At 37.1% G+C, this 18,079-nt stretch overlaps 1 protein-coding gene across 2 annotated transcripts in view; it reads right to left on the bottom strand.

Moving 5' to 3' along the window:
- The window catches only part of GMDS (GDP-mannose 4,6-dehydratase), a 262,683-nt gene extending 245,088 nt beyond the window's left edge, over nt 1-17,595 (bottom strand). For both annotated transcript variants that reach the window (XM_034429061.3, XM_034429062.3), the window contains exon 1: nt 13,522-17,595. In XM_034429061.3, the coding sequence (XP_034284952.1) occupies nt 13,522-13,566 (45 nt within the window). In that variant the 5' untranslated portion in view covers nt 13,567-17,595. The remainder of the gene's footprint in view (nt 1-13,521) is intronic.
- Between the last annotated feature and the right edge of the window lie 484 nt (nt 17,596-18,079).

The following is an 18,079-nucleotide window of genomic DNA, read 5'->3' as shown; positions in this document are numbered from 1 at the left end:
TTCTTTTTTTTGAACAGAATGTTGGTCGTTTCTTATCTTATACAATTAGTCAAATTTTACTCAATTACAATTTTTGTCAATATCGTCTTCCCCCTTCCTTTTTTTTTTTGCATATACCTCAGTATTTCTATATTTGTATATATAAACACCTTCTTCATTTATCCCTAAATTCTAACTTTGCTAGTTGTACATTTTTGTCCTCTTTTATTCTTTAACAATTCATTCTTTTTCCTAATATATATTTGTTTGTTCAGAGCTGCCTTTCTTCCACTTCATCTTTTTTTTTATTGTACAGCAATGTTTCTCCTCAAACCTAGCCTCTCCCTCTTCTCTTTCCAACTTTCTTTCCCCACCTTCTTCTCCTCTTCTCTACTTCCCCTTCCCTTCTCCTTCTCCTCCTCTCTTCCCCCCTTACCTTCTCTCCTACTCTGCTTTCCCTTCCCTTCCTTCCTCCTTACTCTTCCATCCCTCTCTCTCCTTCCTGCTCCCTCCAATTCCTTCATCTCTCTCTATTGCTGTATTCATTTTCAATTTAATGTTTTCCATTGTGGAGTTCAGGCAGCCCCGATCCCTTATCTTTTTAATTATTAACAATATATTTCATTTTATTTTCTTTTTTCCTTCAAATCTTTACTCAAACACTTTTCTAATCTCTTATCTTTTTTACTTTTACCAATATATTTTTTCTACTTTACTTCTTGCAAGTATAACATTTAAATCATTATCATTTCAATTTCATTCAATTTTACATTCAATTTCAATAATTAAATATATTTCTCAACACATTTTAACAATATATTTCCACTTATTCAAGTATATATTTATAAAACGCATCTTAATCCTTTCTCATTTTACCCAATCCAATTAGTTCTTGAAATATTCTTAATTTGTCTTCTTTTCTCTTTCTAATTATGTTTCAAATATATAGTTTGGAATATTGCAAATATTACATTTCCCTCAACTGATTTATTCATATTGTTCAAATTTATCATTCTGTAAACCTCCAATATTATTGAGCATGTGACATTTATTATAATTTTCCCTTTGTTTCTACTTTTCTTTTCCTTTTTCCTATCTTTTCATTATTAATATTTTGTATCTTAAAATCATGAAATATTTGGCCTTTATTTCCCATTATTTTCCATCTCTTTTCCCTCTTTTTTATATTTCCACTGTAAATCCCAGTGTAATCATTTATATTTTTAATATTTTTCCTTCTCCACCCTCTTTTCCTTCTTTGCCTTGTTTTCCCTTTTTCTTCCTTTCTTTTGTATTTTAGAGTTCTGCACTCTCCTATTCTGCCCTATATTTCCCATTGTTTCTCCTTTCTCTTTCCTTTTTTGTCTTTTCATTGTTAATCCTAGTATGCTTATTTTGTATTTTAAAATCATAAAATCTTTTTTGTCCTTTATTTCTTATTATTTTCCATCTGTTTTCCCCTCTTTCTTATCTTTCCACTATTAATCATTTAAGTTTTTTGTATTTTCCCTTTTCCACCCTCTTTTCCTTTTGTTTCTTTTCTTTTTGACCATATTTAATATTACAATTGTTTAATACTCCATAGTCAGTCTCTTTGTCTTTGTCTTCATTATCCATCTCTTTCTTGATTCTCGTTAGTCATTTCCTTTTCATCTTCAGTGCATTCTAGTTCTGTCTTTGTCTCCTCAGATTTCAATTTTCCATGCAAATTTATAATCATTTCTTTTATTTCCAAACACATCGTTTTTATCAGTTCATTAAGTCCTGTTCCATTTTATTCTTTCCGGGTTGAGTTATTCCAGTTTTAAATCGCATTAAGGTCCTTCTTTTATAATCATCAAAGTCTGTCCTCCTGTAGGCAAAATGTATCCTTCTTAGTTCTCTCCGGTTATCTTTTTTTTAAAGTTCAAGGTTTTAAAAGTAAAACAATTCCATGTCATGCTCTTCCTTCTCCTGCAAATGTCTCTCTATAATCCACAGTTCCACTCGTCTAATTAATAAATCGCCATTTTATTTGTAATCCACATCCGTGTTTACCAAGTCATAAAAGAGAAAAAATTCAGTTTTCACATCTTCTTTCACCTTTATATATCACCAATCAGTTTATAATCCAATCCAAATTGAATCCAAGTTCCAGATTTCCATTTCCATTTGTCAATCACTTTTAATTCTTTATTCGGGTTCTTCTGTGGCGCGCTTGTCATTCTCACTTTCTCTTTCCATCCGCCATCTCCCCCACCGCTATTTAGCCGCAATTTCCACGCCGGGCTAATTTTAGTAATTGTTTAGTAGTTAAAAATATTTAAAATTTTCTTTTTATTGTCTGTGGGTTAGCCAATCACTCACCCAACACCAGCACTCTGTCCAAATCTTCCCTCCTGCACATTGCTTGCTCCAGAGGCTCCAGCTTCACAATGATTCACTCTGATCGCCGCCTCCCATCACCGGCTCGGAGAGAGTTTCTCTGGCTATCCAAGGGACTTACCTGTCCCTCTTTAGACACCAAGCTGCCTCTCTTTCTTCACTGTCCCTATAAGACAGCTTTAGTCCGAAGACCCCCCAGTGACGGTTCGTCTGGCTGGATTTTGCTGAGCTCTTCAGAGCCCGACATTTTTTCCAGCCAGTAATGTTGCGCCGCTTCCAGATTGTCCAACAATTGTTCTTATTGTTATTGTATTTTGTAACAATATTTTTAATTCTATTGAATCAAAGGTTCACTTCAACCTGAGACTATAGTTGAAGTTTTAAGTCAAGGGCTGGAATATACCTATCCAAATGTTCAAAATGTCTTTCAAAACATTAAAACAACACACTATAATAGAAAAATAGGTAAATATTGAAATGTGTATTCCCACATACAGTTATTTGCAGTTATTAAAATAGCACAAATAGGCTTTTATTTCTGCCCAAATTATTAGTTTGTAATAATAGGGTTGCTAAATATTTCACTCAGGGTGGGTTTCAAAACCCGTCGCTACCAGTTCACTCATGGACGCATGCACATGAGCGCGCACACGTGATGCTTCTGCACATGCGCAGAAGTGTCCGGGTGGGTGGGTGGAGCCTCCTGCCAGCACCGCTACCGGTTTGCCTGATCTGAGGCGAACCGGTAGCAACCCACCACTGATTCCACCTGAAAAATTAGCTTTTGGACAAACTTATATTATTTTAGATTTGTTATTGTAAAAAACACTACTTATTTTATCACTACTATGATTTATAGCTCATAAAATTAAAAAAATAAGTTGACTAATTATTAAATTCAGTTCAAGCATCCAATTCAGATGCTTGACAACTGGTTCACATTTATGATGGTTGCAGTGTCCCAGAGTGTCCCACATGATCACCTTTTGCAACCTTCTGACAAGCAAAGTCAATGGGAAAACCAGATTCACTTAAAATCCGTGTTACTAATTTAACAGCCGCAGTGAGTATATTAACAAATGTGGCAAGAAAAGTTGTAAAACAGGGGAAAACTGACTTAACAAATTTCTCACTTAGCAACATAAATGTTGGGCTCAATTGTGGTTGTAAGTTGAGGACCACTTAATTAGAAATTATATTGATTTAATACTGGAAAAATAACAATTCTCATTCCTAAATTATATACAGATAATCCTTGATTTGTGACCAGTCAAAGTTACAATGGACTCCAAAAAAGGCTACTTATGACTCAGGTTCAAAGTTCTAAAACAAATGCCCTCCTCCCAAGGTCATATAACCATATTTTGGATGCTTGGTGATTGGTCCACATTGATGGCATTTATTTTTGTAGCACCCCACAGTCAAATGATTGTGATGATTTTGCTTGGAAGCTGGCATTTACTTCCAGTTTTCAGCAAAATCCACCCCGTGGCAAACAATGGGTTTCCTTAATAACCATAGTGTTCCCTTAAAACCACAGCGTCCATTTACCAACTGCTGCAAAAAAGGTTGTAAAACCTGGTGCAGTCACGTGATGTTCCAATTTACAACCCTCACAATTTATGACTGAACTTATGGACTGAATTATGGTCGTAAATCAAGGACTATCTGTATCAAATTATTATCTATCAAAAGTATGTGTTTTACACTACATCGTAACACACTGGACTAAATTCAAAACATTGCAAGATACAAACATCTGCTGTCAATTCTGTTAAACAAATATATCATGCATCTGTGATCAGCCCTTTCCACAATGTGAAATAAGTAGAGCACAGTTGTTATTGAAATTCAGGCTAAAAGATGACTTACTATTGCAATGGCAGAAATAAAAACACTCGCTTCAAGCATTAGGGTAGACAAACCAAATTCAGTCCCTGGACCAGAGGTCTCAAAATTGAATGATATAAAAAGACAAAATATAGTATATATTGTGGTTTTGAAACGAAGATAGAGAGTGAATAAAACCTTCCTCCTCATCATCTAGGCTGTTTTTATTTTAAAAAATGTAATTCCTCATATATAATAAAAAATTCTAAAACTTTAGTTCGATTTCAAATGAATTAAGGAAGATATGATATGAACTTTTAAGAGTTAAAGAAAGACTTAACATTCAAGGAAAGATTATTCAACATAGGATTTTTTTTTTCAATGTGAGAATGGATATTTTTCAAAACCCAGCTAATTTTGTTTTAGATTACAAAGCCAAGTTTCACTTAGAAATCCTTCATTTTATTTCTAGTTATTGATCAGTTAAAATATTAATAGCTTAGAACTTCCATAGTTAATTACAATATAGAACTTCCATAGTTAATTAGAATGTGGAAAGCAATAGGTATAGATTGAGATCTAAATTTATCCTTCAGAGAGTTGGAAGGGACCTTGGAGGTCTTCTAGTCCAGTCCCCTTTCAAGCAGGAAAGCTTGTATCGTTTCAGACAAATGGTTGTCCAGTCTATTCTTTAAAAATCTGCAGAGATAGAGCACCCACAACTTCTGCAGGCAAGCCATTCCACTTGTTAAACTAAATATTGTTAAGGAAAAAAATATTTCAATGCTATGTTCAAGAGTGAAACAAATTTACTTGGAACCAAGTTACACTAAAATCAGTTGGATTAATTTGTGAGTACTCATATTTAGAACTAGCCTGAAAACTAATTGTCTAACTCCATCATCTTTCTTAGTGGTTTCCTATCATCTAGAAGGAGATGCTGGAGAAACATTGCATTTGTTTTTTTTTTTAAAAATAATATTTATTGAAATTGAAACATTGCATTTAATGGTATGCAGTTAACACCTAAAAGAGTAGAATAAAATAACGAAGATATGTCATGTTACTCTTTCTGCTGGTTTTAAATAGCAAAAGAATTACATAAAAAGGCCTAGCTTTGTAACATTATATATTGATTAATTCTGTTTTAATTCATATTTCAGTCCTTTTAATTTACAAACCACTAAGAATTTTATTTAGGTTTTAAAAACTGTATTAATAATTGGAAAAAGTGGCAATCTAATAGGAGATACTCGCATCAGGACTTCCAATCTCTGATTTCACCTTATGAATGTAAACCTCCTAATACATTTATAATGCCTACACCATATCATTATGCAAATGCAGCAAAAGCTCACTTTTTGACTCATACCCTATTTCCCTGTAAACAGCACAGGAAAAAATAACCAAAGGCTTTCATTTAGCATATCTTAAAACATAGGTTCTTTAACCCTCCAGAAAATGTAGCTGATTTGTATTTTGTATACTTAAACAAATCTAGCCCAGTTCTAAAGAAATTAGCTTCCTAAGAGGAAGTAGATCTTGACTGTCTAGTCTGTGCATTTAAAACAAACTTTGCCTTTATTTTTGCTTTTAAAGGTCAGAATAATTTTCTGTTGCAGAGAAAGTTATTTTGCTCCAAGCACTGAGTAACAGAGCTTGTTTCATGTCAGATCTGAACTATCCACATAGTATATTTTCTTGCTGTTCATAATTATGCATTATTTAATTGGTTTTTTTTTTCAGTTACCTATCCAAAACATTAAGACTTTCCTTGCCATAGCAATTCAGTATATTATACAGGAGTGTGAATGAAAACCTTAAAAATGATCCCAAAGACCAGTGTAGTAAACACTTAATGTGTCTAACTATTTTACATAATTTCAGAGTTCCTTAAATTAGTCAACATTTATTCATACATTTCTGCAAATTTCATTCCATGGGAAAATATCAAGATATAGATATATTTTGTGGCAAAGAAGATTTGAAGCTTTCAGAACAGCTGACCAATGTTAAACTTTAGTTGATATTTCTAATGGAAGAAGCTGGTCTAATAGAAGAAGTTGGAGATATTGGTCCTGATGTTTCCGATTTTAAAAATGGGTAGTTTTTAACATAAATCTTTATTTGGATGAGACAGAGACAATAAGAAAACAGATCTCGGGCTTTATTTACAACAACAGAAAAGGCGTAAATCTTTTCAGACAATTTTTATTGAAAGACAAATTATGAACTGCTCTGTATCTTTATGCTTTTTAAAACATTTGTTAGTGCTACCACATTCACTACCATAGATTAACACAACTCTTTGCGTACAATGTTAATTGAACAGAGGAAAGTAATGTGAGTTTGAAACATGTTTAGAAAATTAGGCAGAGAATGTAATATCTCCTTTCCATGTTAGGAAGGATGCAATCCAATGTTGTGTACATCAATGCTCATTCAATAAGGCTTTCAGTTTCTCTTATATACTCTCTTCATACATCCTCAAAAATCTACTCAAGATAAATTTTGTGGAACCAAACGGAGGTACAATGGAAGTAGAAAGTCATTCTCCCGATTCCACCTTCCAGGATACAAGGCTACTAGTGAGTTTATCTATCTAAAAATATTATATTTTTTAACTACAAGATTTAATTAACTATTAACTTTAGGGTTTAATTAACTATTAAGAAAAATGGCTAACTATATGTTTAGGTTTAAAAGAAAGAACAGGTTAAGGAATGCTAAGAGGCAATTCTTTTCTCATCATTTCATTATTTCTAACACAGAAGTTACACTTAAAACAATGATATATAGATATATACAGTATTTTATTCCAAAGCTGTAAACGGTCAGCCCACTTTATGTGAAACATGATAGCATTTCTCTACTATAACAATATCAGAGCCAGTTTGGCTTAGTGGTTAAAGTAACAGGCTAGAAAACCGGAAACCATGAGTTCAAGTCCCACCTTAGCCATGAAAGCCAGCTGGTTGACCTTGGCCCAGTCACTCTATTCAGCTCAACCCACCTCAACCCACCCACCTGTTGTTATGGGGAAAATAGGAGGAGGAAAGTACTTTGGATATGTTCACCATTTTGAGTTATTTGTAAAAATAAAAAAAGGTGGGATACAAAATAATAAATAAATCAGATGCTACACTGACCTAAGAATTTGCCACCCTCACATCTACCCTGTTTTCCCCAAAATAAGACATCCCCTGATAATAAGCCCAATTTGGCTTTTGAGCGCATGGCAATAAGGCCAAGCGCTTATTTCAGGGTTCAAAAAAATATAAGACAGGGTCTTATTTTGGGGAAAACATGGTATCAAGAGACAACTTTTAAGAAAAAAGATCAAGTGTAAGTCAACAAACTTCAGACTAACTTGGAAGGATTACTATACTACCATTTCTTGAACCAGTGCTTCCCAAACCTGAGTAAGTCACCCCAAATTGGGTAAAAGTGGTTTTTCTTTGGGCAATGACACAGACAAACCCATTACCCAATCATAACAGGAGCCAGTTTGGACTAGTGGTGAAGGCATCAGGCTAGAAACCAGGAAACTATGAGTTCCAATCCCGCCTTAGACATGAAAGCCAGCTGGATGGCTTTGGTTTGTTGCTGTTGTTGTGGGAAAAATAGGAGGAAGGAGTATTGTACAGGTAGTCCTCTATTTACAACAGTTCATTTAGTGACTGTTCAAAGTTACAATGGCATTGAAAAATGTGACTTATGACCGTTTTTCAGAGTTACGACAGCATCCTCATGATCATGTGATCAAAATTCAGATGCTTGGCAACTGGTTCATATTTATAACCGTTGATATGTCACAGGTTTATATGATCACCTTTTGAGACCCTTTGACAAGCAAAGTCAATGGGGAAGTCAGATTCAATTAACAACTGGGTTACTAACTTATCAACTGCAGTGATTGACTTAACAACTTGTGGCAAGAAAAGTCATAAAATGGGGCAAAACTCACTTAACAAATGTCTGACTTAACAACAGAAATTTTAGGCTCAATTGTGGTCATAAGTCGAGGACTACCTGTGCCCATATTAGATGAAAAGTACTTTCTGATGTGTGGTATTGGGTAATCAAGGAAAAGGTTTGGGAAGCACTGACGTAAACCTTTAATTTGTAACCAGCTAGGTGAGAGTTACCAGTAATCTACCACTTTCATATCTAAGAGAAAGATCTATATGAGGGTGACTTAGTGGAGAAAAATGTCAGAGCCTGTTTCAAAAAAATGATGCAATGCATTAGAAATATAAGCAAGTAACATTTGTTATGAAAACTTATACTTGCTAACTAATATAAGATAAATACAATAGGATTTTCAAAAGTAGAAAAATACATTAATTGGACTTAGATTCTAGATCCCAAACTAAATGTACTTCAAAACTGTATTTATTTATGGTGGTTTCGGGCGCTCTTTTTGGCAGTCCCTGGTAGCTACCTCTCCCTGGTGTTAGCTGACGCCTATACTTCTCGATGGGAGAGGGAGCTGACGAAGAAACTCTACCTGCTAGGTTTCGGGGGATGCCTTGGGAGACTATGGCCTTAAGGACGCCCAATCTAGGATAGTCCAACGGCTTGTGGAAATAAGACTTGCAATATCTAAGAGCTAGAGCTAATAAAACCTGCTTCCCTCTGATCTTCAGCCAATTTAACAATTATGGACTGAGGATGGCCTCATATTTTTACACTTTAACCATCCCTAAGTATAGAAGAGTCTTTTCCTTGCTTGTTTCAGAGGCTCCCGATAAGTGAGCGGTTATAGAGCCTGTGATAGAGCTGAGGTTGAAATTGCGGAGCATGTTCTTCTATACTGCCCTATGTATAACGCAGGCAGGACTAAATTACTGTCTCTCCTAGAAACAGATCTCTCTGGATCCAACCCTAGTAATTTGACCTTATATTGTTTAGGGGATGGCTCCTCACACATTACTTTTCAGGTTTCTAAATTTTTTTTAAGAGCTGTAACTATAAGAGGAGAACGCTGTACTTCCTCTCAGCCAAGGCTTCTGGTAGCCAATTGTTTATGATGTTACTTTCCTCACGTTCTTTTGCAATTATATTTGTATTTTGGTCTGTGACCGCAAATAAAAGTTATAAAAAAATGGTATCTATTTATGTAACTGCTATAGAGAAAATACCTTTAGAAACTCTGCACGAGTTTCAAAGATTATTTATATTTATATGATAAAAATATATATGTTCTTAAAAACTGGTTCTCTCTACAACATGTAACATAAATAAAAATAATTATTTTATGAATACATTAACATTGTTCCATTTGTATGAAAGTTTAATGCTTATTTCCCTTCTCACAGTCTCTGTAACTAGAACCTAAGAGTGCTTGTCTCTAATAAACCAGACTTCAAAAAAGAAAACATAAATTATGACAAGATGGATTTTTCATTCCAATAATAAACAACACTTCCAAAAAAGTTGCAGGATGATATGATGTACTTATTCAATAATCTTAGTGTACACAGAATGCAGCTTAGAAGTGAGAAATCAAAGAAAGTGAGTCTCAAAACACTCCCAATAATTCAACAATGTATCTATTATACAATGCCTGGTAGAAATCTGTCTAGAGTAGCTTAATTACAGGAAGTCAGGCATGAAAGCTCTGGTTTCCGGTTTATGCAGTAATGGTACAAATGTGAAAAAAGGCAGCAATTATAGAAGCATATTTAAAAGAAACTTCTATCATTTTCCTAATGCAGGGAAGTAGCTTTTGATTGATTTGATTTTAATTATTGTTCTCTAAGTAAAGGACTCATGAGTGTTGCTTTACTAAAAGCCACTGCAGCTTTTTCATGATCACATAAATGATTTTATTTCCTTTGAACCACTTCTAGACTCATCCTTTCTAAAATTTCTCCCTTCCCCCTCCTTCCCTCCCCGCTTCTCTATAAAACAAATAATGATATGTCGAGAGAGAGGGAGAGGGAGGTAAGGGGGTATATATGTGTGTACATATTACAGAGGATGGTGAGCACAGCACAAAACATCGTGGGCTGTCCCCTGATACCACTAGATGAGATCTCTAGGGCTTGTTGCCTTAGAAGAGTGAGGAAAATTCTCAGGGACGACTCTCACCCTAGTCACCACTTCTTTACCCTCCTACCATCGGGAAGGAGATATAGAAGTATAGCCAGCCGCACAAACAGGCTGAAGAACAGTTTTTATCCGTGGGCTGTCAGACTCCTGAATGAGAAATGACATCATAACTATGTAGTATGATCAGGGGTGGGTTCTAATTTTTTTTTTACTACCGGTTCTGTGGGTGCGGCTTATTTTGTGGGCGTAGCTTGATGGTCATGTGACAATTATTTAGGATTTAGCAGAGGTACTGGTCTACCAGGCTTTTAACTGCTTGCAGAGCTGTACCGATCTACCCATTTATTTTTTGTAGGCACCGATCTACTCATGCATTTTTGCAGGCACTGGTCTACCCATTTATTTTTGCAGGCACTGATCTACTCATGCATTTTTGCAGGCACTGATCTATTCATGTATTTTTGCAGGCACTGGTCTACCCATTTATTTTTGCAGGCACTGATCTACTCATGTATTTTTGCAGGCACTGGTCTATTCATGTATTTTTGCAGGCACCGGTCTACTCATTTGTTTTCTTTTAACACTGATCAGCTGTAGGGCGGCCCTTTGAAGCCCAGCGGCAAGAGTTTAAACAGTTTTTTTCCCTCTAGCCATCAGCTGGGACTCAGGAGGCAGCAATAGATTGGGGGTGGGGCCAAATAAAAGATAAGAATAACGCAGGGGATGGGTGGGTGGGGGCAGAACCGGTTCAGTGATGTCATATCGTCACCGCTACCAGCTTGGTGGAACCGGGCGGAACCCACCGAGTATGATGGACTGCAGGGCTGGCGCAATGTGTAACATGTTCACACTGATGCAAAAGGACTGGTTATTTTGTTAATACGATTTATTGGGTTAGGGATTTTCTGTCTTCACTGTGAGCTGTATTGTGTTGGGGGGGGAGTGCACTGAGGGAGCTCAACCAATCTCATTGTACATATGTTGTGCACTGACAATAAAGATTTGAATTTGTAACTGAGTGTAAATATTCTTACCTCTTCCTCAGATATTGTTCTTTCTTTGTTTTAGACAGTGAGTAGGGACTCATCATATCACTTATTCCCAAAACACAGTTGGGACAGAATAAGCTCAATAGGACAAATTGAACAGTTTGTTAAATGTGAAAATGGATTTTTGATATAACTGAGCCCAAAAGGTCTATTAGTGCAGGTCTAGCATAGTGGGGGCACTGAAAGCCCATTGTTGCAGTAATTGTTGAAATCCAACTCAAAGCAGACAATGCATGACGCTTTGTCTCCACTGTGTCGGTACAGAACAGGCAGTGGCACCTTTACTAATTCTATGACACTTCAATAAAGATGTGTATTGTGTACTGCTTTGTAGATGCTTACGCTATTTGCTCTGCTTTAAGTGTTTGGTAATTCTATTGTCATTTGACATTAGTTGTGGTTTTTTTTGTTGATGTTGTTTGGCCACTAAGTATTCTACTCTGTAAACTGCCTAGGGTTGTGATACATGCAATATATAATTTTGATTAACTAAATGTTAGAAAAAGAGAACAGGACTGGTTAGCAGTTCTCTGTGAACAATTATTATCATTCTTTGTGGTTAAACTCAGTTTTCTTCATCACAGTTTAAACCCAGGTATTCAGATAAGATTGTCAAGATATAAATTTATCAGCTACTTCCTGGGTCATTTGGATCAGCTTGTAAATCACAAGGGTATGAATAAACTGTGCATAGAGGCCACCGCCTATTACTCAACACTTTACTGGTAGAATGATCATGGCCCTTTGAACTAATAAAGAGTATTTGTCACAGGTTCTTTACATATACCCAGGTCATCCTTACAGCTGGAGAACAGTAACTCTTCTATTTGCCTTAGGCTGCTTCAGGCTCCTTTAATTCCATAAAAACAGAAAACACTTTTCCTCTCATTTCCATACCAACACCGCTATACTCAGCTGCCTCTCTCCTCAGCTTTTATAGCCACATGCTGCTGGGATGGCTAGAGAGAGGTCTTGCAGCAGGGGTCAACAACCTGCGGTTCTTTGGGCCCTCTGCTGTGGCTCCCTGTCAGGTGATCCCACCACTGGCTGGCCCTGCCCCTCGCCCTCCCCTCCCAGTCACTCCTCGCCTGGCCTGAGAAGGTAAGGGCGACAGTGGGGGATGGAGAAGCAGCCAGGGCAAAGACAGAGATACAGAGAGAGGGGGAGAGAGAGAGAGAGACATAGAGAGATACAGAGAGAGGGGGAGAGAGGGAGGGAGGGAGAGATATGTCGAAAGGATTTTGTGTTTTTTAACAACTTTGGTTCTTTGCCCTAATGACCAGCTGGGTAGGCGTGGCTGGGGGGGTCATGTGACTGGTAGAAGTGAGTGACATCGAGTTGGCCCACCCAGGTTTTGTGGCTCCCGGTGTTTTCTTTTCTATGGGAAATGGGTCCAAATGACTCTTGAGTATTTAAGGTTGCAGACCCCTGTCTTACAGGGACAGGACACCAGCAGCCCAGGTGCTGGCCTTTTTGCAGGCAAGTTGCTCTTTGACACACCTATTCCAATTTTGATTATCTATCAAAACATTCCAGGATGTGAATTCTATAAAATCCTAGTAACTCTTTTCGTAATTACTAAACATGCTACCAAGGAGATGTAACAGGTGTTTTTTTTCAGATCTTAGGGCCAACTTCTCATATTACACATTCTTATATGGAAGTGATTCCTCCATATAGGAATTTTTACCCTGCTTATATGAAATACAAAAATTACCACTTTGCAAATATATACCATTAAAAAATAAGGCTTTATGAAACGGGACGACGACAACCTGTAAGTTTAAAAAAATGGACTTTTGTGTTTAGTAATGCCCATTTTGGGGAATCATCCGTTAAAAGTATTACAACTGAGAAAAAAACAGCACATTGAGATGTTTCACAACAATAAACAAATGTTGAACTACGATTCATAGTCAGCATCAAATATCCTTATAACATACCTATGGAACAAGTGTATTCATTGCCCCGGTTGTCCTTAGGAAACACCAGGAAATAAATTCAGCATTTAATATTTTACTGTTAAGCTGCCCAGAGTCACTTAGGCAAGACTGGCGATTTAAAATGTGGATGGATGGATAAATAGATGTCTGATGGATAAATAAATATCCGCATGGATCTCCTTTGTCCAGTGATTTCCAAACATCCAATAACACCCCCCACCCCATTTGTCTGGAATAAAGCATGTTATGCAATATTTTCCTATAATATTAGGATGAAACGAAGTTCAACTTGTACTTACCTGGCCAGTAATGCCAGTGATGAGAGCTACTTTCTTGGTACTCATACCTGCACAGGTGAGAGCTGCCAGTTCACCGTTGGGGCAGGTGCTTTCTGGGGATAGTCCAGAGACTTAAAAGAGGGGAGGGCCTATAGGAATTCCCTGCTGGGTGCAGAGAAATGGGAGGGGACCTAGCAATTGGATGAGCTGTACTTGCAAAGAGGTGTGTAGTACTCGCCCAGGTGCTCTAACAAGAGAACCCGGAAAGGGGTGTCGTCGAGGAGAAACGTCCGTTTAATGGCACCGAAAGGACAGGAATGAGAACGGAGAATGCTTGGAGAATAAATGGAGAAAGCATAACCGAAAACCAGGGGCTGTGGGTTGTGGCTTTAGAAAGATTGGGGCAGCAGGTCAGATTAGGAAAGTTTAGCGTTTGCTATTGCTCGTGCTGGGATTTGGGCTGCATTTCCACGTTCGTTTCTGCACGGTTCTTCTCGGTACCTGGGTTGTCTCCCCCTCCCCGTCGTTTCCCCCCACCCCTCCCTTGCTTGCTTGCTTTGCTAGCCGGCCGAGTTCTGCACCACAATCTCTGCGCGCGCTCCCCCACCCGCGCGCGCCTCCCTCCTCCGTCCTGCCACGCGCTCAGAACGTTGGAAACCGCTTCTGTTCTATAGGCTCGCGGACCCCCGCGACCGAAGGGGGAGGGGGAGCAGAAAACGAGCCTCAAACGCCAGTCAAGTTTCTCCCAGCAAACCAGCCGGCCGGCCTCTTCCCTCCCGTCGCTTCCTCCTCTTGAAAAACAGCGGCAGAAACTTTTCTATCAGCCAATCAAAAGGCACGTCGGATTTAAATGGGGGCTTGCCTCTCTCTCTTTTTTAAAAAAAAAATGTTATAGGGGGCCGGGAAGAACTCAGCGGTATTGAAAAGCGAAAGGGGTGGAGGAGAGGCGCGCGGGAACGCCAGGGGGCGGGGCGCTAGAAGAGCTGCGGGACGACAGGCGGAGAAACTGAAAGGATGGTGGCACGCGCACCACCAACTGAAAGGACGCTTCCGGGGTTTTAGCGAGCTGAAAGGAAAAAGAGGCCCTGCTCGTGGAGCGCATGCGTCGCGGAAAGAAATTCTTTAGAGAGGGCGCCACCTACTTAAGGAGGAATGAAGTGCAGCCAGGAAGGTCTTCAGGATTGATGAAGTGACATCAAGTTGGTGTCGACCTTCAGGGACCTTGTAAATAGACAATTCTCTCGGATAATCTGTCTTCGACTCGCTGCTGGTCATCCTTCTCTTTCCTTCGTCGTTCTCCAACATTATGGACTTCTCAAAGAAGCCGAATCTTTGCATAATGTGCCCAAAATATCCTAGCATGAGCCTTGATGCTTTAAATGAAAATCCTTAATTGATTTGTTCTAGGATCCATTTGTTGGTTTTCCTGGCTGCTGTCCATATCTTTAAAAGTCTGTTTTAGCGCCAGCATGGGAATGCATCAATACTCTTTCTATCTTGCTTTTAAGTTCACAGTTTGAATCTGGGCTATTTAAAAGATAAAATCATTGTCTGAACACATCACAATATTGGAATATATTTTCCAAGATCTTGAAGTCTACAAGTTTCATGAAATCAAGAAAGTTGCTGTATATAATAAGCACAATGCGGTAAACCACATTGTAAATCTTAGCATACTATGAGAATCAGTGCGCCATATAATAAAATGCATTTGTTTTAGCATAACATGTATGAAATTATTAAATTAGGGTTGCTAATTTTGACTTACTATTTCACATGGTTTTAGAGAGGAGTGGTTAGGAAGAAAAAAATAGGAATTATTTAGCAGAGAGAATAGAAAATTAATGGCAAAGGTAGAAAAGGGAAGGGCGAGTCTGATTTCATTTATGAGAAGGTTAAATGGTCTGTTGAGGTTTAAAAGGATGTTACTACTACATGAGGAAAAAAAGGATTTGGCAAAGACGACTTTTTAGCAATATGTTTAGATATCTTGATGCATGAGTAATTTTTCTTTATAATACTGTGGCATTTTGCCATGTTTTTAAAGATACTTCTTTGTTTCAATACATAATTCTGCTGCTTGCTGGTATAGAGTCTTATGGTATAACATTTTAGTATGGCACAGGCCAACAATTTCCTTGTATTATTTGAGGAAATAGTTCCAGTATTGTTTTAATCCTGCTGCCTGATGAATGTAAATAATTTATGACAACCTTGCAACACAATTTGTAATTGATATACTTTTCCCCAATTGTTAGGAAGTAACTGTAGATTCTTGGGATAGTGGGAGAGTGATTACTCCCATGTTACAGAGATATAGTAAGAAGGAGCCAGTTGGGAGACTGAAGATTATTAACTAATTGTTGAGGTCTAAAAGGCAAGGGAGGATGATACTGTTTGAGCCAAGTCAGAAAGTGGAAAAGGGAAATGGAGAAGACAAAAGGAAGTTGACCTGGCTCAAGTTGTATGAAGTTGGGTTGGCTGGCTGAAGGGATAACAAGCAAAGTCTTGCTACGTTAGAAAATCAGATGGCAATGAAATGGACAAGACAGACGTTCCTTTCCTTGGATGTTGAGAATAACTAATCTACAGTACAACTAATGTAGCCTGGATGTTCAAAAGATCAAGCCAATATTGTCACCTAACACTAATATTTCAGGAGTTACTTTGGCTGCCAGTTTATTTCCATGTGTAATTCATAATGCTGGTTATAATCTTTAAAGTCCTCTGTGGTTTAAGCGCTTGTTTATCTGTAAGGCTGCTTACTCCTAGTATAGTAATAAATACACATGTGATCAGCGACCTATGGAAATCTCTACACTTATTCAAGTAAACTTGCATACATTTTTTTTCTTTTGTTCAATTGTGTCAAACTCTCAGAGGCTACATGTCAAGTCTGCAGTTTTCTTGGAAAGGTTTTGCAGAGGTGGCTTGCTATTGCCTTCTTTCTAGGGCTGAGATAGAGTGACTGGCCCAAGGTCACCTAGCTGGGCTTTGTGCTCAAGGCAGGATCACGGTCTCCTGGTTTCTAACTTGATGTCTTAACCACTACACCAAACTGACTCTCTAAAGTATTTTTTGCTTTTAAAAAAAAATAAAATAGTCCTTGACTTACAACCTTTCCTTTAGTGACAGTTCAAAGTTACAACAATGCTGAAAAAAGTGAAGTGACTGTTTTTCACATTTACAACTGTTGTAGCATCTCTATGGTCACATGATCAAAATTCGGACACTTGGCAAGTGGTTCACATTTATTATAATTGCAGTGTCATCAATTTTCTGACAAGCAAAGTCAATGGAAAAGCCAAATTCACATTACAACTGTGTTACTAATTTAACAACTGCAGTGATTCACTTAACAACTATGGCAAGTTATAAATCTATAATATCTATAAATGTCTAGATGATATTGATTGACAGAAAATATTTGGAAGATGAATACGAAATAGGATGAATTTTAAAATCTGAGGAGTGAGGCAAAATTGATATGCAGCAATACTAAACACATTTTTCTTATTTTAATGGGATAGATTCCTTTTCATACACATACTTACATTTTCTACTCCAGAATGATATATTTCCCTTTTTGTTCTAAACTGACATATTGTCCCACATATTCTTCATAAAACAAAGACTTTCCCTTTCTTGTAATAATACAAAACTTTGGAGTTCTATGGATTTAAACATATGCTCAAAAATCTCAGATTACTTCTACATAATTGAACGTATTATGGTAAATCCAGACCAAAAGTTCCTGTTAATTTTCCAAGGAATGTTCATGATTTAGTCTAGACATTAAGAAGCTTGTCCACTTTCCTCAGTGAAAATTGGTTATTGGCAAGATTGTATCTGGCTTTGTTATAAAATTAGTGGACTAGGTCACTTCTGAAAGTGAGACTGTTAAAAAAAAGTATCCATTACACTCTTCATTATTTGAATTCCTATTATACATTGAATTGTTTATCTTTACATCTGTGAGAAAATTATTTTGTTTAATATTTAGCATGCTATATAAGTATAGCTGAATGTAAGGCTATCTCTTTTTGTTGTATTGCAGCGTGCTAAAAAGAAAGCCTGTAATAAAAGGAAATATTATATTATATACACTGTACAATGTTCCATTAGTACATAAAAAATAACTTCCTATGTTTTATTCCCTTGTTGAACCTGGGAAAGCACCTGCTCCTTTTGCCAAAAGGAAATAAATGCAGTTAAAGCAACACTATATGCAATAATATTTTCTGAGCTCTGGCTCCACCCTTTTAGCAGCATTCTGGGATGATAATCCAGAAAGTAGTGAGTCGAGCCAATTTAGTTACTCCTTTCGTTTGAAAATTTTTGAAGGGATTCAAAAATTACATGGTAGCCTGTAATGACATCAACCTTAGTCTAATTAATTCTAATATAACAATTCTATTGTCTGGAATATACAAAGTGGTACAAGACAAGACATTCATTCCATTTATGTTCTGTTCACATTTATTCCAGTGAAATACTCAACAACTAAGTGCATGTTTCTTTGGCAAAAGTGTGGAAAATTGCACAGACTAAAATGTTAGCACACTAGGAAAAAGAAAAA

Source organism: Pantherophis guttatus, chromosome 3 (assembly GCF_059756535.1).
Source record: "Pantherophis guttatus breed Tessera chromosome 3, ASM5975653v1, whole genome shotgun sequence".
Taxonomy (NCBI): domain Eukaryota; kingdom Metazoa; phylum Chordata; class Lepidosauria; order Squamata; family Colubridae; genus Pantherophis; species Pantherophis guttatus.
The sequence above is the reverse complement of the archived record's forward strand: the minus strand, read 5'-3'. Positions and strand labels throughout refer to the sequence as shown.